This window comes from Neopelma chrysocephalum, unplaced genomic scaffold, assembly GCF_003984885.1.
Source record: "Neopelma chrysocephalum unplaced genomic scaffold, ASM398488v2 Primary Assembly neopelma1_97034, whole genome shotgun sequence".
Lineage (NCBI taxonomy): Eukaryota > Metazoa > Chordata > Aves > Passeriformes > Pipridae > Neopelma > Neopelma chrysocephalum.
The window spans coordinates 3,101,134-3,125,484 of NW_020925676.1; the positions used below are offsets into that span (position 1 = coordinate 3,101,134).

Consider the following 24,351-nt stretch of genomic DNA (forward strand, 5'->3'; position numbering starts at 1 on the left):
TTTCTCTCCTCCTTTTTTCATTCCCTGACCCATTTATTGTACATTAATGTGAGATCTTCTTTGCAAGAATGAATATGAATGGGCCCTCATGAAAAAAACAGGGCACTGTCCTGATATATATATAGATAGATATAAAAGAGTGAAGAGAAAAAGAGTGTCAGCAGTGAAACATTCAAAGCTGAAGATGCAGAAACAAGTTACATATGCAGGCACTTAGTGAAATAAATACACGACAACACTCAAATCCTGTCATCCTGACCCCGTGTAAAGCCTGAGAAGAGGTTTGCCCATCTGCCTTGGTATCCTTGGGGTTTTCAGCAGCTGGGAATTTTGCCTGTGCCATTTTTCCAGCGTCCTCTGGCAGGAGAGGTGCTTTGCCTTTGGAATGACATGGAACCCACCAGCAGTTTTTACTTACCTCTGATTTCCAAAACTGTCCTAAAAGTATTCCATCTGATTACTGGGAGAGCAAAGCACTGCTCTGATGCCGTTTCTCTGCTAACCTGCACCATGTGTTTGTGTTGTGTAACTGGTACCCACAGTGTCCTGACAGATGAAGGTTTGATATTTTCTTTGGTTCCATTTCTCAGGAGTTTTAAGTCTTTCACACTTATAACCAGACCTGTTAAGGCATTAATCACCTAGGAGAGACCTGCGGGAAGAAAATTCAAAGCAGAGCTCTTCCATCACCAAAATAAAAAACCCCAAACAACTAAACTGAACAAAAATATTGTCTGTGGTTCACTCTAAAGCTAGGAATGAGGTTTTAAAAACAGTTCAACCAAATTCCACATATAAGTGGAATTTGATTCAAAGCCCACAATAGCCAAGGTGGGCTTTTCATTAGATATACACACTTTTTGCCTGTTTTCGATCTGTATGAGATCTTTTGTCACTTGCATGGTTTTGTATTTAACTGTGCCCACCTCCCTGGTACAAAGTACCTATCCAAATGCCTAACAACCAGGGCACACTAAGTTAATGGGTCACTATTAGAGTGGCCCCTTGATGTGCTGTGCTATTGGTGCCTGTGTTTGTGAAGAGATGATAACAGATAACAGGTGTTTTGCTTCCTGCCAGGAGCAGTGAATGAACCACTCAGACCGAGATGGGAATTACAGCTCCAATATGAACAAGGATCCTGCACAACAGCGGCACCTGATCTAATCTTTCATTTGCCTCTGTGCTGGTAGGAAGGCAAGGTAAATTAATCTTGAATACCTAAGTTCAATCAGTGACTGATAAGACCTCTTTTAATGAGCTAGATTCACTACAACTAGTGGTGATACCAACCAGCACAGGAATCAATCCTGTGATGTGTATTAACATCTGTTGTGTATCAATGAAAATGTGCATTTGTGACCCGTCTGTGCAACACCAATGGATGTGATTCTGTTTTCCTATTCCTACCCTCAGAGTTGACAATTAACAGAGCAGCAGAGGCTTTATTTTTAAGAGCGTCTGGTCTGAGCAAAAAGAATGGGAAGGGTGGAGGCGCAGATAGGATCTGCAGGGGGAAACAGTAACTAATAGAGGCTTCATAAAACTTTAAGTATCCAGACAGAATTTGTGGGGAAGTTCCCGTAAACCACTTCTGCTTTTGAAGGGTCTGCTCAAAACCACAGCTTTGAAACAGACAGAGGTCAGAGATCAGACCTTAGTAAGGATGAGGAAGTAAGGCCCTTCCTTCCTCATTAGCTTAAATTTAAAACATTCACTTTGTCCTACATTTCTGTTGCCCTAAGGCAAATTTTGTAATCAGTGTACAAGAGAGTAGGCAGGATAGCTGTGTGTGTTGGTGTGAGAGCTTTTCTTTAAGAACAGTTAAGGAGAGTAGGCAACCCACACCTTCTGCTGGGATCATCCACTCCCCTCCCAGGTGGTGCATGGTATATACTAAATAGGGTCTATATGTATATAAGTTTATTTTTTCAAGGACCCTTGTGTTTTGTTTTTTTTAAAGAGAGTTATTCTTTGTCCACTTGGAGGCACAGGAAGCCCGGTGCAAGCAGCACAATATCCCAGTTTGCACATTTCCCCTTCTGCCCAGTGGCAAGTTCCCTGGCTTTTGTGTCTGGAAAGGCATGCACAGATCACAGCAGCTTCGGGTTGCTGTTCAGCCGGAGGCTGGAATACATTCCCACATGCCGGACCAGGTTGGGTTCCACCACATAGGCGTTCTCCCCCTTGGCCCACAGCAGGGAGTAGAGGGCAGTGTCCTTAGCAAATCCCTGCCGGCAGTGCAGCCCCTGCAGGTAACCTAAGGCACGCTGGGCAGAGGGAGCCGGGAAGAGCATAGCTGGGGTGCAGCACTCAGTGACTGGCACCACGTTGTAGAGCGCGGGGTGCAGGCGGCGCAGCTCCAGCAGGTAGTGCCGCCCCACCAGCTCCGACAGGGCCATGCTGTACAGAGCAAAGAACAGCATGAGCAGCCAGCTGGGGCTAGGCCGCCTCAGTGCCCATGAGTACACACAGCTCAGCACCGGCCCCAGCAACATGCCCAGGCCCAACCACTCCAGGATCCTCATGGGCTCCGGGTTGAAGTAGCGCTGGAGCCGCTCAGGATGGTACAGCTTGAAGTAGAGAGCATCTCTGAGGTATGGTTTGGAGAACCGGGCCAAGAAGAGGTGCTGCAGGACAGAGAATATCTCCTTCTCTGGCACAGCATCATCTTCCACTACAAGGATGTACTGTGGGTTGTATGATAACAGGGACTGCTCAAGGCAGAAGACATAGTCCTGCTTCTCCTTCTCAAACTGGTTCACTCTGGAGTCAGGGTTCTCTCCAGTTCTGTCACGACTGACCATAGGAAAGAAGCTGCTCAGCAACCTGACATCCTGATGGCTACTGGGGTCTGACTCCACGTTGCAGAGGAGCACACGGTGGCTCCGGCAGCGTGCACCACATTCCTGGAGGAGGCGGTGGAAGCGGGAGGCCACTTGCAGGACATAGTGGAAATCATACCGCCTCTGCACAGTGATTATGGTGATCAGCAGCAAGGGCTGGAAGGCATCACTGCCAGAGGCCTCAGAGGCATTTGGTATCTGCATCTTCTCGAAGTAATGGAGGGCATCCTGTCCCTCCTGTTGGTTGTGCTCCAGGAACTCCTGGCTCATAGGGTTCAGGTGCCAGCGCCGCAAATAGAAATAGGAGTGGAGGAGCCGGTGGCAAATCAAAGGGGCAACCACCCCGAACGTCATCACAGTCAGCATGATAAGATGGACAACAGAGCTGGACCAGCGGCACCACCTCCCACAGAGCTGCCAGGCCTGGTGTAACATAACTGCTGCAGAAGGAGGGCACTCCTGTGCTGTTCGTCCCTCAATCCTTCAGTTCCAGTGCATGCTCCTCCCTGGATAGCAAGGTATCACTGGGGCAGTGGCTGCCAAACCTGCACAAGTTGTCCAAGCCTAGAAAGGAAGAAAAATGATGGTTACCGAAATAGGAACTGACAGAGAAAATGGAAAGCAGGGGGTTAGTCACTGAGTAAGCCAAAATATATGGCCCTTTAGGAGTTCCTTGTGGTGAGGGCATCACAGAACAGTCCTGGAAGGTTTAGGATAGATGAGCCAAACAGTTTCCAGCAAAGTGTCCCTAAGGCCTTTTCATCACATAGGAGCTCTGATCCAACTTAGCTCGATAGGACTTTGTTGTGTTTGTTACTGTGCTTCAAACACATAACAACAGATGTGAATGGAGGATGTGTGGAAATCCTTTCCTGTTAAAGGCAGAGAACTTAGATACCACTTTCTGGACACAGTGACACAGTAAGATTTGTGTTACAGCCAAGAACCACAGCCAAACCCCTTGTGTCTTAGCCTAGCATGTATTTGAGAGACAAACTTTTACCTCTCTGGAATGACAAATGCTTCCCTTCTGTTGCTCACACACTTCCAAGCACCTGCTTTTTCACATTCCTCCCTAGAGTGTGAAGCCAGATAACAAAGATACCAATTTACGTCACCAAGGGCCCATGTACATGCTAAGTGTAATGTGTGTGCCTGTGTGCCTGTCTGTCTCTTTCAGATGTCTCCTCCTTGCTACACCCTGTGAAATACACGGGCACAGCAAGATGTTGCAACTGAGCCATTGACTCACATTTCTTATTTAAAAGTTTGCTATTTAAAAGTATAATCCTCTTATTTAAATATATAAATTTTTTTGTACAGATACACACTTTAAATAAACATCCACCTTTGCAAAAGTTAGAGTTTGCCACATTTGGCTTTTCTGTTCTGCTTCTCTGGCTGCCATGAACACCTCACAGCCTGGCTGTCAGAAGCTTACACAAAATCAGGGTAATTAGGCTGTTCAGATGAATTCTGTTGTGCCACTAATCTCCCTTTTTAATCTGCTGTTTCATTCTCCCTTTAATTTCCTATTCCCTCTCCTTCTGAACTGAGTTATCCATACCCCCCCCACTGAGCTGACTGAGTGCACTGGTCTTCAGTGGAGAGCTTCTCCGACTTTTACCTTCTGCCTTCAGCAAGTTCTGATCATCAAGTGGTGCTCCTAGACCAAAATGCTACTCTTTGTTCTCCTCTGCGCTGTCATCTGAAGGAGCTTAAGCAATGTTGGGTGCGTAGAAAGAAATCGTGGCTTTTCTCTTCTGTCTCAGAAAAATGGATCTTGTACAAGAAATGACTTAGAGGAGACAGATCAGGATCTGACTGGGGGAACTTCAAAACTGCCTTCGTTACTGCAGTGACAGATTTGCTGGTTTTATGATTCAGAGAACCTTTTCCTATTGCCATATGGGAATGTGACAACATTCTATGAAAGGCCTTTTAACAAGATTAATGGAAAATATACAGGAGTTATTCCAAATATTTGATAGAGAATAGGCATCCTTAAATAGACTGTAGTGTCACTGTTGTGCTCTCTTATGATTCAAGAAAAGATTTAGAGTAATTAAATAGGGATAACAAATTTACATGTTGATGCATGAGAATCTGCACCCATATAACTTTTTTTTTTCTTTTTGAAACAATTGTGAAACAATCCTGTTTCACAGACACTGCATTGCATTGTACCAGTGGACCTCGTAAAGGCCTTAAAGGTGATGGCTGCCTTTCAGCTGTGAAATCCAAGTCATGAAGATTCAGGACATGAAGACCTGAAATCTATCAGATGCAAAGACCTGGCATTTAAATCCATTTATTCATCCAAAGTCCTAGGCTTTCCAGCTAACCTGTCACAAGCATTAAGGAAACACACAAATGCAGAATCATATTCAACAACTCACACTGGTGTACTGCGCTACAACTCACACTGGCGTACTGCTAAGTCTCCTCTTGATATGAGCATCACTGTGGGCGCTGTATCTGAAGCAGACTCCAAAAGTGGAAGTGAGGACCACAGTGGGAAAAGGAGATGAAGAAAAGCCACAAGGTAGTTTAGTTTTCGGGAGTAAAGAAGTTTACTTTCCACCTGCCAGCTATGCCGAAGATCTGAGATAAAAAAAACTGTGAGCCAGCAGTGAGCTCTTGGGATATACACTGAATATATGAATATACATTAATAATTCTTTGAGTGTTTTTTAATTAATAATTCTCCGAGCAACCTGGTCTAGTGAGTGGCATCCCTCACTGGAGGACTTAGAACTAGCTGGTCTTTAAGGTTCCTTCTAACCCAAACCACTCAAGGAGGCCTCCTTCCCTCATACCATCTTCTACTAAAGAGGGAAAAAAGGGTGTCCTGTCTTCCCTGGTGGCCAGCAGAACTGGGGGAGCTGCAGCCCCATGAGATGAATCAAACAGATTTTCACCTGAGGTCCTGCTCTTCTGCAGCCCGTGTTGTTTAAGGGTGAGGCTCACCTGAAGGTGACTCCCAGGCCCCCGCAGGGGAACTCACACAGAGTCTGAAGCTCAACAGTCCCTTCTCCACCCACCCTTCCTGTTGGGAAAGTGGTGCTGGGACTCCATCTGCTGGTGTCCCAGCTCCTGGCTCAGGACAGGGTGGGTGAGGTGGTGCAGGGGAGCATCACCCTCTCTGGAGGTATCTCCTGCTTCACACAAGAAAGTAGTTGCCCCTGGAAAAGGGGACTGGAAGCCAGTCACAGTCACAAGCATTTATGATTTAACCCTGGCTTCACCTCATCAGTAACTGAACTCAGGATCTCAGAGCTCTTATCCTGGTTCTGCAACTCAGAGAGCCTCAAGGAAAACAACAATCACACACACACTTCTGGAACTCTTTCAGTCTTCCTCTGCTGCCTGGGCTGTTTGCAGTCACACTGACTGCCACACTCTTAGTGTGTTCGCAGAGGAAAAGGCTGTTTTCCCTGGGCTGTGAAATAACCACAGAGGTTAAAAATTGTCAGAAGCATATTAAATCAGGTGAAATTTTTGCAATTCGTGCAAAAACCAAGCTGAAGTATCTCAAAAAGAGGGAAGACACTGACCTCCTTCCCACGTTCTGTCTGTAAGACTGGGAACCTGAGAATTCCCATACAGATAAAAAATGTCTTACTTCTGCAGAGGTGAAGTTTGATCTTATCTGCAGGATTTGAATCTAGAGTTTCTGTTCAGGCTGTTTTCTATCCTTTAGGACGGTTCTGACTTCACAGAAGCCACTCTGTTTTCAGAAGCTGTTGGTACTGTCATTTTCATCTTCTTCCCTTTCTAGGGGAAAAAAAAAATCTTGTTTTTCTTTAAGGCATTTCAGACAGAAAAAAAATGAAGTTTGAGGGAAAAACCAAGAATCAGAATTAGATTTTATAGTGCTTTAAGAAATCGCACTATATTAAACCTGAGTAGTAACTACTTTGCAAACATATAAATACTTGCAGTGGAGATCAGCTTTATACATGTTCTGTGTAGAACGGAGCCATTGCTTAAACATGTCTAGAAGCTGTGGTGATATAAAGCTACAGAAGTTGCTTGTTCCTTTTCTTAGATCCTCATGATGAAGATTCCTTCCACAAACACCTGATTCCAAATCTATGTTCCTAGCTTCACTAGTCCCTTAAATCCTTGGCTGAATTACACTGCTCAGGAAAAAGTCACCTCTGCACACACGAGGGAGAGTAGAAAAAAGAGTAATATCCTCTTTGGGGTGCAGAACACCGTCTGCTGTGTTTGTGCTTTAAGAGAAAGCTGATTTTTCATCTGGTCCAAACTCCTCTCCACAGAGGTATTCCCACAGGCAGGAAAAAAGTTTCCTACATGTTTCAAAGCATCAAAAATTTTAGGTTCCTGATTAGCTAATGTAAGAGAGGGCATCTGCCTTCTACTCCCTGCTCCATAAGACAAGGACACAACTATTCCTTTACAATTACAATATTAAATGATTCCTTTTCGCCTACCTACACTTCTCAGTGTCAATGGGAAAAGATGTTCCTTTCCTACTATAGAAACAGCTGAATGAAGTTGTGGGGTCAGAAGCCACAGGGTTGTCTCTGTGAGAAACAAAGGCAGGGAAAATATCACAAAGTTTGGCAGTCAGAGTCCCCACCTGAGCCACATCAGTGGCAGCAGTAAAGGTGTTCATACGAGCTGTAGTTTTCACTTGTGTATTGATCCTATAGCAGCATCTCAAGTTGAAACCTTTGTGTGGAAAACACTTCTGTGCCCCAGCCTAAGATCACACGGACCAGCTGCAAGCTCAGGACCAAGATCTCTACTCATTAACCCCCTCCGGCAGAGACAGGGCCTTTGTCTTGCTGTGACAATCTTGCTTGAATCTGAGGAAACTCATGCAGTCTTCACAAAGAGCCACACAGATCTCCTCCTGTTTCCTATATGCATGCTGACAGCTGAATGTGGTGCACAGATATCCTCAAATTCTGAAACCTGAAGTCCCTACCATGAGCTGATCCCTATTACTGGGCCAGATGGCCAGCTTTTCTCATCTGCAATCCCCCTTGTTTTCTGACAGCTTTTAGTAGGTCAGGTGCCAGATAATATTTCTGCAATGTGTCAGGCCTGCCTTGACAACAGCAGTGTCCAGTAGAAGCCAAGCACCTACAGATCTGACCATTACACTCAGATGCCAAACTGGTAGTTGGGCTTCCTAGAAAAAAAAAGGAGCTGTGCTTTAAAAGCATTCAGCAGGACCTTAGTGGTAAGAGATCAGCTGTTGTTTTTTGATTCTATTTTACTGGCTACTGAACTAAGAAACGAGGTATGTGGATGTGGCAGCTGGATGATACTTTCTCCATTTCATTTGAACTGACAGGATAAAACTATGCCACCAGTGAAACAGGCTATGAGCTGGATATATATTAATTACAATTATTTCCCCAATTTCCATCTTGCTTCTCATGTATATTAATTTTCCTCTGCCATATAAACCTTAAGGGAGCCCATTCTCAACAGCTGCTGACTTTTACCTGGCAGCCTGCCTGCAGTACAATGCTCTTCCGTGTTGCTACCAGGCAGTAAAGTAGATCAGATCAAGTGGGAATGGAAAGCAGCCTGGAGAAGATAGTTCTGCAAGATAATAGCTAAACAGATAGACCTAAGGCAATGAAGTTTGTGAAGAGTTGTCTTTTAGAAGATGACGCAAAGGTTTATGTGGTTTTAAAATTAATTATGCAATCCATATCTGTCTGAAGTTACATTTTTCTTTTGTGCCAGAGGTAAAAAAAAGGGTATGTTAGGGAATTTGATAAAAGATGTCTAAAAACTGCTGTGTTTTTTCATGAGGGTCTACAAAATTTTAAATGTATAAAATGTAAGTCTCTATTAAAAAAAAAAAACAAAAACAAAACAACAAAAATTATCTTAAACAATACTGCTGCTAATAATGGTATCAGCTTTCTACCTTTTGCTGTCTGCTCTTAGAATCTCAGAGCTAAATGTGCACTGACTCATCAGAGATGATATAGATAATTTGCATTTAACTCCTTGTGTCATAGCCTTTTGCTAGAATAAAACTAGGGCCCCTGCATGCTGCAGAGCATATGTCATAGGTTATAACTCTGAGAGGTGAATTTTCCTTTCCCTGCTTCACTGTAAGGGAAAAAACGGAGTTGGAACAGGAGGGGGGAAGGGGAGGTCGTTAGCTTCACAAAAGATTTAGCCAGCCGAGCCACATTCCTAGCTATGGCCCATTCGAAGGCTGGCTCTGCTCCGATGGGAGAGATTCAGTTTTGCTGGGTTCTCGCTCGAGGACAGAGACAGGGTCTGTGTGCGGAGCATTTGGAGAGAAGGCCTGGAAGCCTGCTTGTCTGACTGCCCGTCCTGGTCAGCCCGGACTGCTGACTTCAGCTTGGCCTGGGAGCTGTCTCTTGTCCCCAGCCCGGTTCTGCTGTGTTTCATCAGAGAGTCTCTGCGCTCGCTGGGAGAGAAGGAGGAGCTTTTGGGGCACCATCAACTGGGAGCCGCAGTGAGTCCTGTTGGGGGTGAACTGCCTTCCTTACCCCTCCCTTCCATTGAGAGTAGGGTCCCCCATCTTCTTTTCGGCTTCTCCCACGACCCGAGACCAATCCCCCCGACCCCACTCCCCGCGTGGTGACCTCCAGTGATCCAACAGCGCCCCCTGCCGGCCACGATTAGGACTGCACTAAAGGACAGAGAAGTATTCACCAATACTTTTTTTTTTCTAGGACTACTGTCTAGTTTTTTTGTGTTCTGTTACTGTTTTTGCTAACATACATATATCTTTTAATAAAGGGTTGTTATTTCTTCTGTTGTTTTTCCACATTTCCTCGATTAAAGCCTCTTAATTTTGAATTTAAAATTGCTGAGAGAAAGGAGTTTGTTTTGTGCCGTAACTCATCCTCTTTAGCAAACATTCCAGTCTCTTCAAACTGAGACAGCTTACTGCACCCAAACACAACAAGAAGCAATTTCTGCCTTAGTGGATCCTCAGCTGAAGAATATAAAAGATAAGAGGGAATCTATTTTTCTCATGTAGCATATCAGCCTGGTTTTCCTGTCATGAAAAATTGGCATTTTATAGTCTACAGAGGGCCTTGTCCACTCAGTCTTCCTGATAGGGTGGCCTGGAGCAGAACCTAATAAAGTCACCCATGCCTGCTCTCCCTTAATCCTAATTCATCACCTTTGGTCAGCTCCTCATCCATCCCCAGGCACAGCTGGTCATTGACACAGGGTGTGACCCCCTACTCCTCATTTTCCCACCTGCCCCTTCCTAAAGAGCCTGTGTCCTTCCACTCCAACACTGCAGTGTCACAAACCATTCCACCACTTTGCCAGTAAGATCACAGCCCTGCAGGTAAATCTCTAACTCCCCTTGTCCATTGCCCATATCTTTGCGCAGAGGCAGTTGAGTTGGGCTCTGATGAAGGCCAAGGACTGGCTGGAGCGCCTGGAATTCCTTTGTGCTGCGATTCAGGGGCTTTCCTGCTGACCTGTGATCCCATTCTGGGCATCTCTTGCAAGCCCGGTTTTAAACTGATAGGATTGGGATGGGTTGAGGTTCTCCTCCCCCAGCCCTCACCAACTTGGCAAGCCTGTTGCCGAGGAAGCTCTTCCCCTCCCTGCTGGGGATCCCACCAGACCCCAGCAGACCCCAGCAGACTGTGTTTCTCAAAGCAAGTCCTACAGTCTAAACTGAACCCCTGGCTGTGGCACCAGTCCTCTAACCATTTAATGATTTGCCAAATGCAACAGTTTGGCGTTTTCCAACCCCCTTCCCATTGACTGGAAAGACTGGTGAAAAAACTACCTGTGCTCCAGAAGATGATTAAGAGACTGGAGCATCTCTCTTATGAGGAAAAGCTGAGGGAGCTGGGCCTGCTCAGTGTTGAGAAGAGATGGCTGAGAGGGGACCTCATCAATGTCTGTCAGTGTCTACAGGGAGGGGTCAGAGGATGGACCAGGCTCTGCTCGGGGGTGCCCAGCAAGGGGACAAGAGGCAACAGGTGGAAACTGATGCCCAGAAGATCCATCAAAATGTAAGGAAGAACTTCTTGTGAGTGACAGTGCACTGGAACAGGTTTCCCAGAGAGATTGGAGAGTCTCTGTCACTGGAGATATTTCAGAACTGTCTGGACACAATCCTATGCAATGTCCTCTGGGACGACCCTGCAACAGTGAGTTTGGACTGGACGACCCACTGTGGGCCCTTCCAAACTTACCTGCTCTGTGACTGTGCTAGGCCCTGTCATCTCAGGATTTCAAGAATATAGGCCATGTCTTATCAAGAGCAAACAGTACAGCCTGAGTGGGGAATAGACAAAACTAGAACTGCTACAGCTGCACTCCTGCACGAACACCAAACTGGGGTGACTACAACTCAGTCACTGCAGGCTGTAGATACCTGTAGCCCCTGTGAGCCCAGGGAGCTCTCCTGTATGGCATGGTGGTGATCTCCCTGTGAGCAGGGACATAGCTCAATGTTACTTCCTGAGGATCAGAGACCCCCTTACCTGGCATCTGATATCTATAATGAGGTAAGAATATTTTGCATTAAGCCTAAAACTGTATTGTATGTTAGTGACATTTATATGTCCGGCTATAGCTTTAGAAGTGGAATATGTAGCAAAGTATAATCATTGTTGAAATCATCAACTACATCATTGTTCAATTACCATTTAATTAGAGCTTGTTATTATTGTTAAATCATTGTTAAACTGTGATTAAATTATCATTCAATTACTGCTTAATCACCATTTATCATTTCATTATCATTAAATAATTGATTAATTACCATTTGACTATCATCTAATCATTAATAAAACCCTTTTATTATCCCCACAATGATGACTTCCCTAAAAAATTCACCTGCAACAGTAGAGCTGTGGGTGTATAAATGGGGGAAAGGGGAAGAAGAAATAGATGTGGTGATGGCTGCTAACACAAAAGATGTGGCACCTTTACTGTTGTTCATTTATGACTGTAAAGAATAAAGCACAGTAATAAGGAAATGCTTTGTGAGCAAAGGCCTTTGATGATAAGGCTGTAATTTTCCAGTTGGGACAAGTCTATGTAACAATCAAAATGCAAAACTGTACCAGGCAACAACCAGAATATTGACTCTAACCTGTGTTTGAAAGAAAAAATGTTTAGTCATATTGACAAAAAACATTGCTCTTTTAAGAGACACTCTCCGCTAAATGTTAAACTACCAACTTCCTCTGTATTCACCACCTGTGCCTGATGAATACACAGTCTTCCTCCCCTCTCCCTGCAATGTATGAAACAGACTATTTATCCTGCATAGGAAGGCTTGGTAAATGGAATGCCCTGGTTCTCTGGGATACTGGTGATCTGCTTGAGCCCCTAGGGAGGAAGATGTGATAAATGCAGTAGCTGATAAATAATCTGTGGTATAACTAGTGTTACCCTTGTTGGACAGACAAGCAAGCAGCAGATTTCCCATGTACAGGAGGGTGTTTATCCTGGCTTTTGTGCTTGCAATTGCTTGCTGAACCTGATGTGCCTCTATGAAATTATTTTCTCAGCAACTGTATGAGAGCAAGCCAGCCTATGAATCTGCAGTGTACACAGGTATAGTTTCATGTTTTGCTGCACCATCAGCACCTGCAAATTTCCTAAACAGCCTTTGATTTTAAATGTCAGTGACTTCCACTATCAGGTTTCTTAGGTGCTCCTCATTCCCATCGGGAGAGCTGCCAGGTAGCACAAGGTGACCCTTAAAGCACTGGGATTAATAGCAGTTACCTCAGTGGTGATGGTCAAAGAGGAGAGGGCGGTAGATAAGAAAAGCTGATCCCACCTCCACTCTCTGCCCTCCTTGCCAGGCAGGACACGCCTGGCACTTCAATGTGCCTGTCTTCAGCCCCCTTGCCCGGGCTTTTGACCAGAGAAATTCTGGCCACGCTTCTGCCTCGGCTGAGGGTTTCGGTGGCACCAAGCAGGAAGCAGGAGCCGGCTTTATTCCTCTTTCCTTAAGAGTTCTACCAACCTTCCCTAACGGAAGGGCCCTTTATTTAGGCCCAGCCAGGCTCTGACCACCTGCCCTCCTGCTAGTCACCATGTACAGTCACATCCCCGGAGCAAGCACAAACACATCTCCTCGATCACTGGACGCTTTTCCCTGCCCCGCTGGCTCCGGCACCGCAGCCTAGCCCCGCCGGTTCCCGCAGATCACGCCCTTCCCCGCTGCTCATAAGCCGGCAACTTCTTGGCCCCCCCTTTCCCTGCCCCCCCCGGCCTCGGTGCGGCCGCCCCTTTACCCCTGAAAGCCAAACCCCCAGGACAGCCCGATCCTGACGGGGAGATTTACCCGATCCGCAGGGCAGCCCCGCACTGCCACTCCCGCCTCCCTCCCGCTCGCAGCTCCACTCCCGCCGCTATCTTAGCACTCGGCTTGTGGCTCACTTCTCTTCCGCGAATTTCTCTCCTCCCTCTCGCGCGGTGAGGGTGGGATTAAAGGCATCAAAGACCAAACATGTGACTCCGCCGGCACAGGGACACTTAAAGGAGGGGAAGGGGAGATGGCCGCAGGGGGTTACCGAAAACCGGGGACAGGACCGGCCCAGTGAATGCAGGTTCAGGAGTAAAAGGTGAGTTGCCCGAGCCCCAGGAGGATGCCCGGGGTGGAGACGGCAGCGCAGCCGGAGCTGCTCATTCCTGCTCGGCGGTCCCCGAATGCTCCATCGCCATCGGCGGGACTCCCGCATGGGCAGCGCAGCTCCCGCAGCCCGTCCCCAGCCAGGAGTAATCTCTGTCAGGTGTCAACCTCTGTCCCCTCTGCCGAGTGTCCCCGCCGGCACCCGCATCGCCCTCCCCCGCCGGGACCTGGTGGATGCTCTGGACCTCCCGCCTCACTCTGCGGCGGGGAAGATCACCGGGACTCCACAAGCTCGAGTGGAAAGTCAATGTTACGAGTCACCAGCTGGTTCTTTATGTGCGTGTCAAGCGTCACAGGTGGAAACATGAAACTTTCACTGTCTCAGTCTGTAACCTCCGCACAGGTCAAGTGGGGAGGCTTGTTAGCTACGCCAAAATTTGTGTCAGGCTGTTCAGAATTCAAACATTTTACCAAACTGATCCAAACCTGCCACTGACATGTTCATTTCCCCTCCCCACCCTGTCCTCCTCCTCTCCGTGTTCCACTTCCTTGTTCTACACTTTTGAGTCCTGTGACCGTAATACCTAATTAACCACAGTCACCTGAAATATGCCTCACAGAAAGTTTTCTGTCTTTCATCGTAAAAACTCTGTAGTTTTGTGCCTGCAGCTCCAGAAAATGCAAGTCCATGTATTTGGGCTCAAATATTTTCAGGCTCTGACCTCTCGTAGGTCTAAGAAAAATCTGTGGGGAAAAGAAATAAAACCAAAAACCAACCACTAAGAAAAAAGATCCCTTAGGTTGTTTCAGTAAAACACAATTCTATCACAGCTAGAATTTTGCTAGTGCCCAGCTCTGTAATCAGAAGTTTCCAGCATGAGGTATGTTTTTAATTTTAGCATAGCAATTTCTATCATCCTTTCTAATAAGCATGATGAACAAAGGAACTCAGATGTCAATGGCTGTGATCCTTATTTTTAGTACTGGCAAAAGCCATCTCACAGCTAAGACTTCTTATTGCAGAAATAATGTGGAAGAAGAGGGGGGAAAACAGAGGAACAGTAATGCTCATAATAAACAACACAATCGAGTATCACAGTTGGGTTCCTATAATGACTTCCTAGGAAAAGGTCCCCCAGTTTACTTAGATGGATGTTCTTCTCTGAAAATAATGAGGCAAGACAGTAGAAGAAATCACAGTTTCTCAGATGATTTGCTTTCCAAAATCCTTCTTTGCTACCTCTGCCTCTTTTTCTGTTTTTAATGACAGTGATTCATACTTTACCTTCCACTTAAATACTCTCATGCCTTCAAAAGTTGATGCATTGGAAAAACCACAAATCCTGGAACAGAACAGAGAAAGAAGGGTATATGAAAGTACTAGGGGTGGGACAGAGATCATACATTCCTAAGAGGTCCATTACTATGTTCTTCCCAGGATTAGAGTTGCAGAATTTGTGAGGAAAAAAATATTTTTTCCACTTCTGTGTCAGTGAGCAAATGGGAAAGTGACTGTTGAGCAACATCAGCAGAAACACGTCCCATTGCACTCAGTACTACATTTCAGATGGTGTTTCAGCCAGCAGAACAATTTGGGATAATAAATGAAAAAGAATGGGCCAGAGGGCCTCTTCATTGGGAATAAATAGTTAAGTAATTGAAATTTTGTGTAATTTTTTGTGTGATTTCTGTACAGGCTTCCCTGCTCTCACTTCAGTCACTTGCACACGCTCTTCAGGCAACTTTCATCCTTAAACATTAGTTCTTTAAAACAGCTTCTGTTGGACCCAAAAGACTGAGTGGGAAGAGCCTCAAGTGATCTGAGGGCTGTGGCACAGAACGACAGTGGAAGCCTGTCATTCCTGACTACTTCATTCTTATCATGGTGCTGTCTCCTGCTGTGCGTGAGCATAAGGGAGACAGATCTGGCTGAAAAAACAAACCTTTTCTTATTGCAGATTATTTCTTGGCCAAGTCACTTTATCTCATCAGCTCCCCACACCATATGACTATGTCAGCATAGCAGGGAGGGGTCTGGAAAGCAGAGATGAACATGTGGGGACAAGACTGCTTGTGCAGTAACCCAACTGCAACCTGAAATGCTCAGAAAAATAGTAACTTATGAAATTATTCAGCCTGTACAATAATAGGATAGGACTTAAAAACTATAACCACAAAAAAATCTTGTGGTGAGGATTTATCTAAGTAGTGGAGGTTCAGGCCAGCTGCTCAGATCCGAGTATTTTCTGTTGCCAAAGCACCTTTCCCCTCTGCTATCCGCTCTGACAGCCTTGATGGCACTGAGCATTTGTGCAAGGGAATGGGGATAATATTTTGTTGTGCTTTGCCTGAGATCAAGTACAGCTCCTGCTTTTCATAAACAGTGTGAGAGGCAGGACCAGCTAGGCAGGTGATGTTTAGATACTTGCACAATGTGCAGGCAGAGCAGAAATTCACGGTCTTGGGGGCTGCTGAACTGAGAAGCCTCATTTCTTATGGAGTTGTGTTATTTGTGCCCTGTGCATCACTGTCAAAATATCCTTACTCTAGTCTCATGTTCCTTGCCTGCTCCTGATTCCTTAGCTTTCCTCCCACACAGTAGTTCTACTGCTTCATGTTTTCACCACGAGGCCAGGGCATGAGGGTGTGCACACTCCAGCTGACTTTGAGCTGCATGTTCTGATTATCCAGCCAGCAAATCAAACAAAAGCTTCCTGTTCAGAGTGAGCTGAAGGCTTGCACCCAGAAGGATAGAGATGTGCATCTCTCTGCTCTGCAAGAAGCTGCATGAAGGACATGGCAGCAAACTTGTTTGAGACTTGCTTCCTTCAGCCAGTTGCAATGAAATTTGAGAAGTGCCTTCAACATTTATTAGGGGCAGGGAGGAATCTGTCAAAAGACAGAAAGAAGGAAGAAAGAAGAGAAGTAGAAAAAACCAAAACATTTTGCAAGCCTGGTCTCCTTAGGTAAAAATCCAAAGTGACTGCATTCTAGCAGAAGGAAGGAATAATGTGTTTAGCATAACTTGTTGTACCAGTATGCACATTACCTGTAAAGGCTGTGCCTCCTCCACAAACACTCTGAGAAGTTCTCTAGTGACAGTACTATTGCTTTATGTACAGATACCAGATGATAAAAATTGCTTGGTTATTCCTGTACTGTCAGCTGCACAACAGACATGTTCTTCTTGTAGGTATCTGCTGTTCATTTCAAAAGCTAAATTTTAAAATACTTTTCTTTCCTTACTAAGGTTTTATAGGGGGAAACCTCTCCCCCCCCCAGTAAATCAATAAATATTTCCTGCTTATATTCTGTTTCTTTAAGAAGAAGCAGACATTTCTAATGTCTGTTTCGAATAGAAATACAATACTGATGATAAATTACATAAAGTGGCTTTATCTTTTTTTCTTTCAGACTCAGTATTGGTCACTGGGGACAAAAAGTGTTCAAAGTCCTTTGCTGTTCACTGGAGACATTATGAGCTTATATGTCAAGGCTATTGTGTTTAACTTTAGACAACAGTAGTTAAAGGAAACACAGCTCCAGTGGGGATGGACTCATGCTGGCTTAGCTGTATAGGGTAAGTTAATGTTCTCTAAAAAGGCTAAAATATTATGATCTCCTTTTCATCCTGGTCTGTGCATTTGGTTATTTCTTCAGGACTAAGCACTGTTCATGTATTTCCCAGGACTTCCCTCTATAGAGTCTCCTATGTACAACTGCATCCAAGACTTTTCAGGCGCATTCTAATAACTAATTCATCTTGCAGATAAATTATTACTATTCCTGTAACCTCTTCTACCCACACTGCACACATCTGAAGATGACAGAAACACACTTACTGTAGTCTAGTTCACTTTAGAGAGTACTGGGCACACACACAAAGCTTTTCTATGCTTCCTTTGCTTCTCTGATCAAACCATTAGGTAGGGCTAAAAAAATACCAGTGTGAGCCAACATGGCGATGTGTTAAATGATGATGGAATTTCAGAAAGACTTTAACTGTGATGACACTCAGAGAAATGGATGTATCTTGGTTAGTGTAGTTGCATATGCTCTGGGGATCCAACTTCCTTCCTGTCTTGCTCCAACATTCTGACTCTTGCAGACTGCAGAGTATTTCAAAGAGAGGGACAAACATTGTCATTTAGACTCAGAGTCCAGTGGCTCTTCAAAATATCTCTTGAAATACACTGGCTCTCAGTTACTTGCTCTGTTCTGCAACATAGAAGACTGGTCTGGAATAGACTTTTTGCTAAAAAAAAGATACTGCTGCGAAAAAGAAAATGGGGTGAAGAGGCAAACCAGAAGATTTCCAAACTGAGAGTCAGAAGGAATTGTCCCCCAGGGACTGCAGGAATGCTCTTAGTTTTCCCTTTCAGAATGTAAAATTATTTTGTATGGTCATTGGGCACATTTCACAAACAAATTCTGTGCCTGTGTGAGAGGCACAAAGAGTCAGTAATTTCTCTGCCCTCTTTCACTGCAAATTTTAGGTGAGCACTTCTGGAACTAAAGGTCTGATAACTGCATGAGAGAAATGGCCTGTCTAGCTGGAAAGTCTGAGTACCACTTATACAAGGTTATAACTACACAAAGACTCTCAGGAAAATTGTATCAAATTATGATTATTTTAAAACTACTTCAAATCCCTAAGGGACAGCGCTATTTGAAATTTAAGAGGTCTTCATTCAGTTTAGCTAGTGTTTTATTAACCTTTTCTCATTCCACATAATGGTAGAACAGAGACTAAAATAGTTCACTCTTAATTCATAGTTTTAATTCCTCCAGGTTACATTTTTTTTGAATGTCTACATTTAGACAAGTCCTGGGAGGCCAACTAGGGGCACTGGCCTTACGTGAAGAAAGACATAAAAGTGTGTGACTAGTCCATGATCTAGAAGGATAACCTGCTATAATTACAAGAGCTAGGCTGGCTAGTATAAAGATGCAAGTGATTTCTCTAGAATTTATTTTGCAAATTCTGTAATTTTCACTGCTGATGAGTAATTAATATTTTTAGACAAAGCTCATTTTCTTTCTCTGGTCTTGTAATGCAACAGTAAAGAGCTTACCAGTGTACCAAGAAATTTCTGAAGAGCATCTCTATAAAATTTAAGTGCATCTACTGCAATTAAATAACTACGGACAGTGAACATGGGCTCATTTTCAGGAAACTCCTCATAGTACTGTTTCTAGGACCAGTTGCACACAGAAATCCTCTGTGCACAGATGGTATGGTGCTCAGAAAAGAAAAAAAAAGACAGACAGAAAGAAAGAAAACAGTAGAGCCTGGGCTCCATTTCCTGGGCTTTTTATCTCTCACGATCATTATGGCAACTGGGCAGTGAGGCAGCAAGGCAGTCGCTCGCTCCTAATACTGTTGAGACTTCTCAGTCTGGGTTTCTCAGTGACTGGAATATTTCATTCCTTCTTTTTTTTGGATTGTCTGCCAGGATGTTCTGGGTGTCAGGAGAAAGCACCTACCTTCCCCTCTTTCTCTCCTCTCCCTTCTTGTGTTTTAACTGAGCTGCTTCCAGTACTGCTTTGTGCCTCCAGGCTGTCTGGTTCTTCAGCACTTCCATCGTGTATAGTGCAGCAAACAGCCTTTGGCTTTTTACAGGAGATCGTATTTATGACTTACTGACCTTACTTAAGGTGCTGCTTTAACTGTATAGTTAGATCATGAGCAAAGCTTGTATTTGGAAAAAGTATGGGAGTGCTATCCTTTTGAATTACCAAATGGGAAGGGGCAGTAGGTAAGATTTGTTTTACAGACTTCATTTTTTCCATAAAATAAACCCACTTAGTCATCTTTTCAATTCATATTTATATTCTCCATTTAGCTTAGAGCATTAAGTGTTTCTCTACAGGAGGAAGACAACTAGTGAAATAACATGACAAAAAAAATAGTGAGAATTTCTGTGCAGAATATATAAGCAATTTAAACATGTCTATCCAAACCAGTTCTGGTCAGGGGACAATGGAATTTCTTTCCTGCACCTGGGCAAAATATGATCTGCGTCTCTCTTCCCAGATGTGTGTCATAAGCATCCTAGTATGCTACAGTAGGATGAACTGGTAAGCAATAATTAACTAATTTTAGTTAAAAAAAAAAAGGAGCGCAATTTCTTTCTACAGTAAAGCAAGAACTCAGTTAAAGTGCATTGGCTGCAGTTTTATGTGTGCTCATTTTCTTTAGTCAGCTTGTCTGTCAAGAAAATTGTAACATCCTGAAATGATATAAACAGCAATTGTTGGCTAAATCAAGGCTGTTGTAGAGTGACACATTTCTGCGTGACCTGATGTACCCACAGCATTAGGTGATATGATTAAATAAAGTACCCTGATTTTATTAAATACAGTTCTGCTGTTGTCCCTAATAAATATGTACCTAGCACAGCACCCCCCACCTTTCATTCCACAGGTCCTTGGGTCCATTTGTCCAACCTCTTTCCTTGTGTGTGCAACCTGCAATCCCCTTCTTAATCTGCCACTGACACCATCTGGAGCCTTCTGGTCCCATCTTTAGGAGGAATTTGTGTTCTAGTAGTTCCTCAGCAGACTTCAGCCATATAAACCTTTTGGCAAAAGAGAGAATTTCTCTCTACCCACAGGGCACAGCCTTCTGCTAGCCACGATCTTGGGTTCACTAACAGACTTTAGTGAGATCAGCTATCCTACACCATCTCCCACGTGGCCTTTCCTCTTGGAAGCAGCACAGTTCTGCTGGATGAAAGATCACTTCAGGTACCATCCTGGGTGTGCCAGACTTCCAAATTTAACTGCATACCTGCAGGCACATCTGGGAAATATATGAACAGTTCACAGTACTGTCTCAACATCCCGCTTTACTGAAGAGGGTGCATCTCATGCCAGTGTTGGGCTTCCATAACAAACCTTAGGAAATTCTACTAGTCTGATAATGTGAGGAAGGGACAATATTTGAGTTTTTGAATGTCCTTTTCATTTGGAACAGAGATTTAGAATAGGTAATGAGTGATGCTTAGTACAACGCTGGTCAAAAGGCTGTGCAAATCTTGTTTACACAAGGAGAATCAATGTGAGTGTAGCTCTGTGGTCACAGCCTGAGCACACTAACACTACAAGCTCAAAATTGTCTCATTTGTAGACTGTTCCCTACACAATTTTATTTACTCAGTTTATCTCTGGGTCTTTGGTGTTTTCCTCTGCTTATGCAAAAACAAGCGCACTTTCATTCCAGGAAATACTCTGCTTTTGTCACTTGAATTTATAAGTAGCTGTAATTTTGAATGACTGCTTAACTCTCTCTTATAGCAATTGCAAATGAAGGACTCTGGTTGAACCTGCCAGTTTCAGGAAAAAAAGCAACCCTACCTGTCATATTCCTAGGATACTCCAAGTAATTGCAAATTGCTGCAGTTCCTCTTCACTGACATTAGATTGCTTAGCTCTCCCAGTTGCTCCACAAAAGTATCTCAAGTATTATCATCATGGCTAGGCTTCACGAACAAAGATTTAATACAAGTATCATTAATCCCTCTCCTTTTCTCCTTAGCATTCATATTTTGCTTTGCTTATATTTTTTCCCTTTTCTGCTGAGTTGTCTCTGCATAACAATTCACAAGGAAGTGACTGTTAATCTACAAACAGCACTAAGAGAAGTAGCACATTCCTTGTACTGGAGGGGAACAAGGGTCTCAGTCTCGAGTTTGCAGGCTGTGTGGGAAACTACATGGGCACTCTGAAGCACAGCCATTTCTTTTATAGCGCTATGATCCAGCTGCTGCTAAAACTTTCCATTTTAAGTCCCATTTTAGGGCAGTCTCAAACATTAAGGTATGTAATATGCAGTGTATAGAAGAGCAACTCAAAGATTAGTTTGAATGCTTATCTAAAGCATGGTGGGTGGTTAAGACAGATATGGGACAGAATGTACAAGAGTTAGAGTGCTTTGCAGGAAATGGGTTTTCTTTCCCTGTGGAGGAAATGCCAAGGTGCACAGAGATAAAAGACACAGGCATGAAATTAAATAAAAGGTTGTGGCCGTCCCCATTTCAGTTACAGCTTTGCTGAGAGGACTAAATTTTCATGGGATCCACATCTGAGAGAAAAATACACAGAGGGGAGAAAAAACAAGTATAAAGCAAGGGAAGGGAAAACACAAGAACTGAAGGCTATGCTGACTCTAAGACTTCATTTGGAGGACATTTGATGCAACATAGAAGCTCTTTTGGTTTCTAACACTGTGGTGAAGAACTGGCTGAACTGAGAATCTATCACTCACCAACCACTTCTTACTCAGTCAAGGGCTCTCCAGCTGCAAGGAAATGCTGTTGGTGGGAAATGCATTAGCAAATGTTTTGTTGTTTGTTGTGGTTTTCATTTTTTAACTAGGGGAGGTCTGAATTCAATCTCTTAAGAAATCCCCAAGGTACTCACCTTTCCAGTACTGTTATGTCAGGGTTTTTTTTATGACACAGTACTGTATAAATACAGATTTCAACCAAGCTGGTCAACTTCCCTGTCCCAGCTGCTCTCACACTTGCTCACAAAGCTGTAGCAGCTCACTGGCTCGCCAGGCTCGCCTTGACCACTGCAGGGGGGAAAACAAATTCACAGGGAAAGCTGTATTTTTCCTTCATAAACTCAAATGTTTATTCAGCCTGAAGTCTTGTAGTGTACTGGGCTAGTCTATGCCTCTTGGGCAAGGCAGCCCATTATACTGTGATTTGCAGTAGGGGGACTATACTTTTATTTTGGCATTTTCAGTGGAGACAGCTGCTATGGAGTTGAATGAAAGCAAACCCTGCACTTGCACAAAAAGCTTGTGCTGCTTTGGAGGTACAAATCTACTTTCAACCAATAAATAAATCATCAAATCACAGAATGGTTTGGGCTGCAAGGGACCTTAAAGCTTTTCTAGTTCCAAACCCCAGCCATGGACACCTCCCACTAGCCCAGGTTGCTCCAAGCCATGTCCAACCTGGCCTTGGACACTTCCAGGGATGGGGCATCCTCAGCTTCTCTGGGCAATGCAAATAAAGCCAGAACCCTATCGGCCTGGTGCTGTTTGCAGGTGTTTTCCTGGTTTTCTACAAAGACATGCAGAGATGAAGATACTAAACCTAAACCATTAAAATTTCTCTTTAGACTCACATTATCTACTAGCTCAATCTTAGCTGGAGCTAGGCCTGCGTGGTGCATGTTCGTTTATGTATTTCACACAGATAGATTTTCACAGCTTCACAGAATCATTTAGGTTGGAAAAGACCCCTGAGATTGAGTCCAACCTTTGACCCAACACCACGTCAGCGAGACCACGGAACTGAGTGCCATGTTCAGTGTTCCTTAAACACCTCCAGGGACAGTTACTCCACCACCTCCCTGGGCAGCCCGTTCCAATGTCTAATCACCTTTTCTGTGAAGCAATTCCTACTAATGTCCAACCTAACCCTCCCCTGGCACAGCTAGAGGCCGTTTCCTCTTATATGGTCACTTGTTACCTGGGAAAAGAGACCGAGCCCCGGCTGGCTACACCCTCCCTTCAAGGAGTTGTAGAGAGTAAGGTCTCCCTTGAGCCTCCTTTTCTCCAGGCTCAGCCCCCGCAGCTCCCTCAGCTGCTCCTCACCAGACTTGTGCTCCAGACCCTTCTCCAGCTCTGTTGCCCTTCGCTGGACATGCTCCAGCACCTCAGTGTCGTTCCTGAATTGAGGAGACCATAACTGGATGCAGCACTTGAACTGCGGCCTCGCTGGTGACCACTACAGAGGGGAGAACCGCTTCTCTAGTCCCGCTGGCCACAGTATTGCTGACACAGAACGCTTCGCCAACATTCAGAAATTCACATAATACACTTCTAACGCACTTCGGGGAACACGAGGTGTCAACGACGAACACCCACCCGAGGGGCGGGCAGGGGAGGCGGTCCTTCATACGGGCGGGGCGGCACCACCCGCTACCGCCATCTTAGGTGCGGTACGGGCACAGGCGTCGGGCGCCATGGCAACGGCGGCCATGTCGGGCGAGGGCAAAGCGGCGCCTCCATGACGCGTGAGGGTGAAATGGCGGCCGGAAGGGGCGGTCGGCGGCGGCCATTGCTGGTGGGACGGGCTGAGGAGGTAGTGGCGGTGGTGCCGCGGCGGGTCTGTGGTGCAGGCCGGGATCCGGGCTGGGGTCCGAGGAGAGCCGGGAGGTGGCAGTGCGGGGGAAGGGGGCAGTGGCTCGGTGGTGGAAACGCCACACGCCCATGGAGGGAGAGACGGGACTGGGGGGTGTGCGGCTGGCGGGCTGGGAGGCTCCCGGGTGCAGCGGCAGGACCGCGGGGGTCCCCACGGACTGGAGGTGTAGGACGGGGGTGTAGGAGCGGCTGGGGCATGTGGGAACTCGAATCATGGAATTTTTAGGGTTGAAAGGGACCTCTGGAGATCACCCAGTTCAACCCCCCTGCCAAGGCAAGATCACCTGGAGCAGGTGACACAGGAACACGTCCAGGTGGGTTTGGGATATCTCCAGAGAGGGAGAATCCATCCCCTCCCAGGGCAGCCCGTTCCATGCTCTGCCACGCTCAGTGGAAAGAAATTCTTCCTCATGTTGAGTGGAACTTCTTATGTTTTAGTTTATGACCATTGCTCCTCATCCTGTCGCTAGGCACTATCGAAAAGAGTCTGGCACCATCCTCTTGGCAACCATTAATGAGATCGCCTCTCAGTCTTCCCCTCTCTAGACTAAACAGCCCCAGCTCTCGCATCTCTCTTCCTCAGAAGGCCGATGGTAGGGGAGAGGAACGCCAGGAGGACAGTCAGTCTGTGATAAATCAGTGTGGTCTGTTTGGGGAGGGAATAATGTGAGTAGCCTGTAACTGAGAGAAAAGGTTGAGTTCCTAAAGAACGGAAATTTTAAATAGGTGTTATTTTAAGGAGC

The 24,351-nt window shown here is 45.2% G+C and overlaps 1 protein-coding gene and 1 long non-coding RNA gene across 20 annotated transcripts in view; one reads left to right on the forward strand and one right to left on the reverse strand.

Annotated features, from left to right (window-relative positions):
• The window catches only part of LOC113961093, a 22,378-nt gene extending 11,174 nt beyond the window's left edge, over positions 1-11,204 (forward strand). The window contains exons 6-7 of one of the 2 annotated variants that reach the window (XR_003532195.1): positions 1,081-1,202; positions 10,581-11,204. This is a non-coding gene — a long non-coding RNA (uncharacterized LOC113961093). Of the gene's footprint in view, positions 1-1,080; positions 1,253-10,580 lie in introns of those variants that run through there. The other variant, XR_003532194.1, reaches the window with a different exon arrangement.
• Positions 1,432-23,424, reverse strand: TMEM246 (transmembrane protein 246). Of its 18 annotated transcripts, none has more exons than XM_027671118.1 (5): positions 23,060-23,224; positions 21,871-22,024; positions 17,450-17,555; positions 14,732-14,789; positions 1,432-3,410 (listed from the first exon to the last, which is right to left on the reverse strand). In XM_027671118.1, the coding sequence occupies exon 5, from the start codon at positions 3,279-3,281 to the stop codon at positions 2,094-2,096; it is 1,188 nt and encodes a 395-aa protein (XP_027526919.1). In that variant the 5' UTR covers positions 3,282-3,410; positions 14,732-14,789; positions 17,450-17,555; positions 21,871-22,024; positions 23,060-23,224; the 3' UTR covers positions 1,432-2,093. The 18 variants fall into 18 exon arrangements, with proteins under 18 accessions (XP_027526919.1, XP_027526916.1, XP_027526914.1 ...); XM_027671115.1 differs by having other exon boundaries at positions 14,732-16,335; XM_027671113.1 differs by having other exon boundaries at positions 17,289-17,555.
• Between the last annotated feature and the right edge of the window lie 927 nt (positions 23,425-24,351).

Coding starts and splice junctions, on each gene's coding strand:
- TMEM246 (XM_027671121.1), bottom strand. CDS start 3,281: ATGTTACACCAGGCCTGGCAGCTCTGTGGGAGGTGGTGCCGCTGGTCC.